This window comes from Papaver somniferum, chromosome 11 (assembly GCF_003573695.1).
Source record: "Papaver somniferum cultivar HN1 chromosome 11, ASM357369v1, whole genome shotgun sequence".
Classification (NCBI taxonomy): Eukaryota; Viridiplantae; Streptophyta; class Magnoliopsida; order Ranunculales; family Papaveraceae; genus Papaver; species Papaver somniferum.
In genome coordinates, this window is record NC_039368.1 from 126,847,188 (window position 1) to 126,857,498 (window position 10,311).

Here is a 10,311-nt window from a genome sequence, read left to right on the forward strand (position 1 = left end):
CATTCCTACTACTGACTCAAAATTTCTCCCATGATCTGGAATTTGACAAGAGCAATGGATTTGGCATAGAGTTCTCGTTAAGCTCCTTTTAGTTTGCTGAACCACAAGCTTCTATGGTAAAAGTAGTGTCCTTCAGGAAGTCTAAATTTCTTTAAGTTTTTGTTTGCAAAGTTATTTTTAGTACGTTAGGTCTAATTTGTGCAATATCCGAGTTGGAGACGGAATATATACATAGAGGCTTAAGTCTCTGAAATACAACAAGGCGAAACGTTCTGCTTTAGGGTTCTCTTTTTATCCATCGGTGCCAGAAATTTGTTTGTGATCATAGACAAACATGGATCAAAAACTAAAAGTAAACCCTCTTTCACTCAAATCTCGTGCATCATCGAGGAGATTTAAAGATATTGTAAAAGAAAGTGAGCTACATAAAAAGAGCATCAATTCATGCATGAAGATCACCAAAGACTTGTCGTTAAGAGAATCGAAGAATCGCAATCTTGTATTCTCTCCATTTTCGATGGATACTGCTCTTGGGTTGCTTGCTTCTGGACCAAATGGTGAAACCTTAAAACAAGTATTAGGGTTTCTCCAGGGACGGAGTCAGAAATCTTTCACAGGGGAGGCTAATGTATAAAACATATATTTTGGGGGGGCTTATTGAAGGATTTTTTCTCCAAATAACAAAAACATCAAGGGATGTCTAATGAATTAACAAAAAACAGGGGGGCGGGGGCCACCCCTAGGATGCACATAGCTCCGTCCCTGGGTTTCTCAATTGTGAAAGTCTCGACAATCTAAATTCTACATATTCTCAACTCATCGGCATGTTGGGAGAAATAGAAACCGGAACTGGAGGTCCTAAACTGTCTTTTGTCGGCGGTGTTTGGGTCAGCTCCTCCCTAAAACCGGCATTCCAAGAAATTGCACATGCAGGATTGGGTTATTTAAGATCCTGCAGTTTATAATCTATTAGGACCTCTCCACTCATTGCCAATTGGTTTTGAGTTGGATGCCCGCAAACTTTAATACGTCTATAAAGCCGAAGCCCAGAGGCCCGAGACTGTGGATTTCAAACATAAGGTACGCAAAATTTCCTGCATAGTTCTTCCTTGATTCTTTTGTTTTTTCATGGGATTTTTGTGTCAGGTTTTCTTTGATTCTTCGATCTAACGATTTAATATACATGACTTTGTCAGAGCGGAGAAGTGCTGAATAAGGTGAACACATGGGCTGCAAAGAAAACCAATGGATTAATTCAAGATCTCCTACCTGATCATGCAGTCAATGAAAGGACCAAGTTTATTTTGGCGAATGCACTCTATTTCAAAGGGGTTTGGAATAGTCGAAATGAATTTGAACCATCACTAAAAGCAAAGTCTTATGGTGGAATCCAACCTATTCCAAGTGTGGAAAATTCATGGAATGTCAAGTCTAGTGGCTTCCAAGTTGGGGTTTTCCACAGAAAATCCAAGCAAGGTTCCATGGTTTGGTGGAAGGGTCCGTGGAATCCGTGGAATCCATGGAAACGCAAATATGAATAGCGCTGAACGCCAATACGATTGGCGCAGTAGAGGACAAGAAACGCCAATTTGAATGGCGCTGAACGCTAATCAAAATAGCTTAAGTCAAGCGCTATTAAGAATGACGTTCAGCGCTATTAACAACAGTGTTGCTTCAGCGCCACTGACAATAGCGTTCAACGCCATTAACAATTGCGTTTCGCGCTATTAACAATAGCGTTTTGTGTTATTTATTTTTTTACACTCTTCTCACATCACTCCTGTTTCTTTACCTATAATTTTGAAAATAAACAAAATTTATAAATTTGAAATTGAAACAGGATTTAAATTAGCTAATTTTCATTTCATAGATTAAGTTACATGGATTAAAAAAACTAAAAGCGACATTACATGAATTGATAACTAATATTTAGAATTTAACATGATCCAATTTTCATTGTCAAGCTTCATCATTTCTAAAAGTTCACTTCATCACGATATTTAATTTCCGAAAGCGGGATGGTTCTTAAGAATTTGATACACATGATCAAATGCAAAATCTTTGTTGTTTTATTGAGAATATAGAGTTGTAGCATGTGCCTCCTACAAAATAAATAAACATAATCTCTCATTTAGAAAATTAATGACTTAAAATATGTAGATAATTGAAAATAAGAGGTTCCATTGAAATACTTACAACTCCTCCGGGCATATTTACATGAATTGAATGTATGATACCCATGTAAATTTTGGTTTTCTTTTTTTATCACCGACCACCTATTTTGAATACTTTGTCTTGTTCTTCCGTTTTCATTACCACCCGCTTCTTCTACAATGGATTGAAGTACCCTTTCCCAATAGTTGTTGACTCCTTGATATTGTCCAACAATCGGTTGGAGACTAATTTTCATCCAAGCTTTGGTGATTGCAAGATCTTCATTTGTAGTGTATGCCATACTTGCACTTGATTGGAATTAAAAATATAAAATTAGGAGAGATAAATTTTGGGATGGTTTGATTTGTGTTGAAGAAGCCAATTTATAGATAAATTTTAATTTTGAAAATCTGACTGTTGAAACACTATTGAGAATAGAGACTTAAGTCACTTAAATACAACAAAGTGTAACGTTTTGCGAATTCTTAGTACTTTTTTTTTGGGCAATCTCTGCGAAGTTTATTTAGCTGCTCTAGGGGCTTTTTTTCATCAGTGCCAGAATTTCTTTCTGATCGATCATATACTGACATGGATCATAAACTAAAAGTAAACCCTCCTCCACTCAAATCTCGTGGATCATCATTGAGGAGAACAATAAATTTTGCAATAGAAAGTGAGCTACAGAAAAACAAAGTAAAAGAAAGTGATCTACAGAAAAAGAGCGTAAAAACTACTGCCAATCCATGCATGAAACTCGTCAAAGATGTCTGGTTAAGCGAATCGAAGAATCACAATCTTCTATTCTCTCCATTCTCAATGGACACTGCTCTTGGGTTACTTGCTTCTGGAGCAAGTGGTGAAACCTTAAACAAATATTAGGATTTCTCAACTGTGAGAGTCTCAACAAACTGAATTCCGATCATTCTCAACTCATCAGCATGTTAGGCGAAACAAGAACAGGACCTAAAGGTCCTAAACTGTCTTTGGTTGGCGGCGTTTGGGTCAGATCCTCCCTAAAACCTGCATTCCAAGAAGTTGTGCATGCAGTTTACAAATCCTAAGCCGAGACTGTGGATTTCAAAAATAAGGTGCGTGCAAAAATCCTTGCATTGTTCTTGTTTTGTATTTTTTTTCCATTTGATTTGTGTTAGATTTTCATTTTTCTGTCGTTCTAATGATTTAATGCGCATGGCCTTTGAAACGACAAGGTAGAGAATTGAAGTTTTGTTATTATCAAAATCTTGGATTACAATTCTGTTCTTCGAAAGCTAAATAGATAGATATCCTAATACATATTGATTAGCATATTTACACAAGATAATATTATTCCTCACTTAACTTATTATTTAACCATAAATATAAATATATGTGTATCTCCAATAATATACATATATATGCATATCTTCAGTACTCCCCCTCAAGCTTCAATACTCCCCCTCAAGTTGGAGCATGAAGATCACGAATGCCCAAATTGCGAAGAAGTAGCTCAAACTGAGGACGCCCAAGAGCTTTGGTGAAAATGTCTGCAAGCTGAGCGGTTGTGCGAACATGAGAAGTAATAATAGCACCAGATTGAACTTTATCGCGCACATAATGACAATCCATCTCAATGTGTTTGGTGCGCTCATGAAAAACAAGATTAGCATCAATATGAAGAGAGGATTGACTATCACAGTAAAGGCGCATAGGTTGAGAATGAAATACACCTAGAGATTTCAATAACGCCTTTAGCCACGTGAGCTCACTACAAGTATGCGCCATGGAACGGTACTCGTCCTCTGCAGAAGAACGAGATATTGTATGTTGCTTCTTTGTCTTCCAAGATATAGGTGAGCCTCCCAAGAAAATAAAGTAACCAGTAAGCGAACGACGACTAAGAGGACATGACGCCCAATCAGAATCACAATAAGCAGTAAGTGGAAGAGCACTATCCTTGCGTAAAACAATCCCTTGACCTGGATGACTCTTAAGATAACGAAGAACTCGAAGAGCAGCTTCCCAATGTGCAACTCAAGGAGAATGCATGAATTGAGCCAATATATGTACCGAATAACACAATTCAGGACGCGTAATGGTCAAATAAATCAAACATCCAATAAGTCGGCGATACTGAGATGAATCTGAATACAAAGGTCCATCATCTAGAGCCAATCGATGATGTTGATCAATAGGTGAAGCAGCTGGTTTGGCTCCAAGAAGTCCAGTCTCAGAAAGTATATCCAAAGTATATTTTCGTTGAGATAAAAATAGACCATCAGTACCTTGAGATATTTCAATACCCAAAAATACTTGAGAGGACCTAAATCTTTCATATGAAAGCACTGACTTAAGTATGTCTTAAAAGTAACAATCGCAGCGGAATTATTCCTAGCAATAATCAAATCATCAACATAAACAAGTACGTTAATGGAATTTTCACCTCGTCGTAGAGTAAATAAAGATTAATCAGCATAAGACTGTATAAACCCAAAAGCCTAAAGAGCACTTGCAAGCTTAGCAAACCAATTACGTGGAGCTTGACGAAGACCATATAAGGATTTGTGAAGACGACATACTTTGCCCGAAGAAGTAGTCGAATAGCCTGGAGGAAGTTGCATATATACTTCCTCATCAAGATCCCCGAGTAGAAAGGCATTGTGAACATCCATTTGGTGCAACTCCCAATCTTGATCCACTGCGACTGCCAAAAAAGTTCTAACTGAAACCATTTTGGCTACGGGAGCAAAGGTTTCATGGTAATCAACCCATTCAACCTGTTTATTACCAAGAACAACCAATCGAGCTTTATATCTTTCTACACTGCCATCAGAATTATATTTAATTTTGTAAACCCATTTACAACGAATAGTCTTCTTTCCTGGCGGAAGATCAGTAATAGACAACGTGCCATTTTTATCAAGAGCATTAATTTCCTTAGACATAGCTACACGCCAGCAAGGAAGACGAACAGCCTCCGCATAACTGCTAGGTTCTTTAAGAGTAGTAATCGCCGCCAGAAAACGAGTATGATTAGCGGAAAATTTTGCACAAGACACATAATTAGTTATGGGATAAGGCGTACCTGAGAACGTTGACGAGTGCGGAGTAGAAGAGCCGGGGTCTATAGCTTGAATGGTGTTACATACATAATCCTTTAACCCTGTATTAGAAACCCGAGACCGAACACTACGTCGAACTGCCTTATCAGAATTAGCACTAATAACATCACTTTCAGTATCAGGAGTTACAGTTGCATTAGAGCATCCACAGTGGGCGAGTATAACCAAAAATTTGGGATGAGATCGTAACACAGTGGGACGGAGTAAAGATCAAATCCCAACCAAAGATCAAATTCCAGACCAAATATGGTCGCGACCAAATCCCAAATTCTAATATAGTCGGGCGTAAATTTAAAGTACGCTTGTTGCTGGGCGTAAATTTAAAGTACGCTTGTTAACGGGCGGAGATTTAAATTACGCCCGATGAAAATTCAAATTAAATAAAAAAAAAAGAATGAGGCGGACTTTTAAAGTCCGCCTGATGAAAGTTACAAAGATTGTGGCGGACTTTTAAAGTCCGCCTGATGAAATTTATAAAAAATGGGGCGGACTTTTAAAGTCCGCCTGATGAAATTTTACAAAAAGAAAATGGGGCGGACTTTTAAAGTCCGCCTGATGAAATTTTAGTCATTTGCTCTTAGAAGAATAACGGACCAGATCTTTCCTTTCTGCAATATCTGACATGTCTTGCTGGGGCCCATATGAGACAAAACCATCTTCTAAAGTAACTAATGATCCGTATGTGATCTTTGGAATTCTGTCACTTGCTGTGACTATTGGACTTCTAACACTACTAGACAAATCCAGTACCTCATTAAATGGAGTAGTAGTTCTGTCACTACTGGACAAATCTCGTGTCTTACTGTCTGGTAAAATAGTTCCCTCACTATGAGACAGATCTCGCACAACATTTCTTTCACTTCCTGGAACAGTTGTGTCGTCACTGCCGGACAACGTCTGTTCTTTACTTCCTGGACAAATTGTACAGTCACCAGACAACATCTGTATATTACTGCCTGGAGTTGTTGTACTGCCACTAGCTGTGGATTTATGTCCGGCTGTATCGGACAATTTCTTCCCGCTTGTACCTGAAGAACTACCCGGATTAGCAGTACCGTCAGAAAACAATAAGTTTGGTTGTTCTCCAGAGATTTCTAACCTTCTATCCAATTCAATTTGGGATTCTTCATTATTATTATCCAAAGGAACAACATGATAAGGAAATTTGTTTTCAAAGAAAACTACATCACGAGACACAAAAAATTGTTTGGTTTCCAAATCAAACAAGTGTCAACCCTTTTTTCCAAAAGGATAACCAACAAATATGCAACGTCGACTTCGTGGATTAAACTTGTTACGATCACGAGGGACAATACTTGCATAGCACAAACATCCAATACTCGAATATGAGTATAAATAGGTGGCTTTCTATGTAACATTTCATAAGGAGTTTTCCGATTGAGTAAGGTAGTAGGCGTGCGATTGATAATATGAGCAGCGGTTAGAATGCACTCACCCCAAAACCGAAGAGGTAAATTTGCTTGAAATCGCAAAGCACGTTCTACATTCAATATATGACGATGTTTTCGTTCCACTCGCCCATTTTGTTGTGGCGTATCTACACATGAAGTTTGAAATTCTATTCCTTGTTCAGAAAAAAATGGAATCAATGGACGAAATTCAGTACCGTTATCACTGCGATCTTTCTTAACATGTCTATCAAATTGTGTCTTAGCCATAGCACAAAAACTCTGAAAATTTTTCACCACTTCAGTTTTATGTGCCATCAAATAAACCCAGACACAACGAGAATGATCATCAACAATAGTAAGAAAATAATGTGCACCACAAGAAGACGATGTACGACACGGACCCCATACATCACAATGAACTAAACTGAAGATGTCATTTGCTTTATTCTCACTTATAGGAAAACTAGCACGTGTTTGTTTAGCCTTAAAACAAGTATCACATGGTTCATTGAGAAACTTCTGACAATCAACTTTATTCATACCAGGAAGCAAAGAAATAATCTTATTAGAAGGATGACCTAAACGCTTATGCCATAAATAATAATTTTCACCAGTAGTAACTCGATGTGCCATAATCTGCGCTCCACTGTGGAAGATATCGACCCCATCTCGTTCCTCACCAACACCAATCAACGTCCTCGTAGTGCGGTCCTGTATCACACACAACTTATCAGTCAAAGTGACAATACATTTCAGATCTTTAATTAAACACGTTAATGAAATCAAATTGCAGCGAAGATCAGGGACATATAAAACACGATATAATCTCATATTTTTTCCAAACACCACAGTGCCTTCACATGAAGCAGCTGTGTACGCGCCGTTTGGAAGTTTTACGGAAGAAAAACCTATTTGATATGTTTTGCAAAAGAACTCTTTACTCCCTGTCATATGTCTCGAAGCCCCTGTATCAAGCATCCATTTCCTAGAAAATTTTTCATTCGAGCCCTCCTTATTTGAAGAATTAAACATATTCACAATAGCTTCCCAGTGTGCATCAGTGAGTGTATTAGCAAGTGGTAGTCGATCTTGTGAAGAAAGATAGCTTCCAGTTGAATTTGCATCATTATTCATAAGTGTCGTATTAACAACGACTTGTTCATCTTGTTTATAATTATCACTATTCAATTTCACCGGAGAAATCATCATACCTGTATAATTTGAAATCGAATCAATTTTAGGTTTATTTCGAATCTGGCTCAGATGCCATGAAACGACAAGATAGAGAATTGTAGTATTGTTATTATCAAAATCTTGGATTACAATTCTGTTCTTCGAAAGCTAAATAGATAGATATCCTAATACATATTGATTAGCATATTTACACAAACTAATATTATTCCTCACTTAACTTATTATGTGACCATAAATATAAATATATGCGTATCTCCAATAATATACATATATATGCATATCTCCAATAACCTTGTTAGAGCGGAGAAGTGCTATGAAGGTGAACACATGGGCTGCAAAGGAAACCAATGGATTAATTCAAGATCTCCTGCCTGCTAATGCAGTCAATGAAAAAACCAAGTTTATATTGGCAAATGTACTCTATTTCAAAGGGACTTGGGAATACCGAAATCAATTTGTACCATCACTAACTGAGATGTCAAGGTTTTATCTCCTTGATGATGGAAATGAATCAGTAGAGGTTCCCTTCATGTCATCCAGGAGGGACCAATGTATTAGTTGCTATGATAGCTTCCAAGTACTGCAACTCCCTTACAAAAGGGATTGGAAAATCCGTCCATATTTTTCCATGTACATAATTTTACCTGAGCAACGCGATGGGCTCGGTGATCTTATAGAAAAGGTGAGCTCTGATCCTGCTGCTTTTCTGGATCAATATCTCCCAGTTTGTCATCCATCGGTTCCAATAACAGAATTCAAGATTCCCAGATTCAAATTTTCTTTTGATCTTGAAGCAAAAAGTGTTCTGCAGAAATTAGGACTAGTTTTGCCTTTTGATGAATCCGGGGCTGAGCTGACTGAGATGCTGAATATTGTGTTGGGTGCAATAATCAAAAACAAAGAAAAATCAAATAAGCAAAAGTTATTGATACTTAGCTCCTTTATAATGGAAGTGATTGCTTTGACGAAACGAACAAGCTCCCCGTATCTCCGCAACAGCAACAAGGCAAAACTTTGGAAAATAGAGTGAGTCACGTGTTCAACACGCTGTCCTTAAGACATTAGCGCCCGGATACACTCAAGAGTGATGTTATAGCCCTCACAGGACGGATATCTCCAGGATAAAACACCCTAATACACCTACTACTAGCATATGTAGTAGATGCTCAACTTGAGCTTGGCAACTCCGAAAAAACCGTTAAGGAAAATCGCGAATGCTTAAAAACCGCTATAAAATATTTTCCCTTAGGGGTCCCTCTAAAATATAGAGGAACCCCTTTCCCATAGATTTTACAAAAGTAGTGAATTTCTTTATATAATTGACAAATACAACTTAAGAAGAAAAACTCCCCGATGTGGGACTAAAAGCTTTATATAGTTTCTTAAAACTACTAAAAATTGGAAACTCCATGATGTGGGACTAAAAAGTTTCATTCACAAAATAAAACAATAAATTATAATTTTTTATTAAAACTTTAAAAAATTATTTTTTTATTAATCGTTTTCCAACAATCCCCCACATGAATGAAAACTCAATAAAACATGAAAACACAGATAGATCTTGGTAAATAAACATCCCAACCTCACGATCCAAACAGACTGATCGTGCAAGTGTTGAAATCATACTAGTCATTTCTACGTCCTCTCCCTCACACAAAAGTGTGTTGACCCCAGGGTCATACTATGGATTGCATAAATCATAATAGTATTGAGAGCTTTCATCTTTAATTCTCACATGGTGATACTATAGGTATCTTTGACCAAAGTGAAAAAGCATGAACTAGTGAACCCTTAGTGACCTTTAGGTCCTAAGTTCCAGTAATACCAAAACCATCAAAATGAAAATCACATAAAAAACGCAGGAAATACCATTTTAGGCAGAGGTTTCCATGAGGTCTTGAACCTTTGCTTAGTGAGATATTACCAGAATTACTTGCTAGAGACAGTGAACTATGTCTTGAACTGCTAGCATTTGATGTAATTCATGATAACAACCACGGGTGATATCTCCAAGATTGCTGCCAAGCTCGTGACGTTTTGTCCGTTTTGGCCCTGGACGTATCCTGTTTCTCAGAATGCTCTAGAGAATCAGCTAATATTCTCACAGGAAGCGACCCACTTCCTCATTCAGATAGGTGAGTTTCCATAAAGAGTGTTACTGCTACACCCCACTTCAATCTTAAATTGAAACTATAGAACTCATTAAGACTTATTAAAAAGTCATCCTCCACATGCAGTCACACTATCACGTCTACACCATAGGGAAGGGACAGAGAATGAAAATCTCTGATAGTGTTTACCTTTACCCACCACAAATTAGTTGTCTCATTCGAAACCTTGATCATGGGATCTCCAGTCAGCAAGGTTGAGTATCCTTCATGGCAAGTTTAATATATGAGCTTAAGCCCCAACCCCCTCGATGCATTTTTAACTATCTCTTTGTACAAACCTTT

At 37.6% G+C, this 10,311-nt stretch overlaps 1 protein-coding gene across 1 annotated transcript; it reads right to left on the minus strand.

The window, feature by feature from the left end:
- Window positions 1-3,591: 3,591 nt before the first annotated feature.
- On the minus strand, window positions 3,592-7,873 carry LOC113325087. The gene is made up of 5 exons (XM_026573320.1): window positions 6,709-7,873; window positions 5,847-6,433; window positions 4,640-5,333; window positions 4,245-4,490; window positions 3,592-4,148 (listed from the first exon to the last, which is right to left on the minus strand). The coding sequence occupies exons 1-5, from the start codon at window positions 7,871-7,873 to the stop codon at window positions 3,592-3,594; spliced, it is 3,249 nt and encodes a 1,082-aa protein (XP_026429105.1).
- Window positions 7,874-10,311: the final 2,438 nt, after the last annotated feature.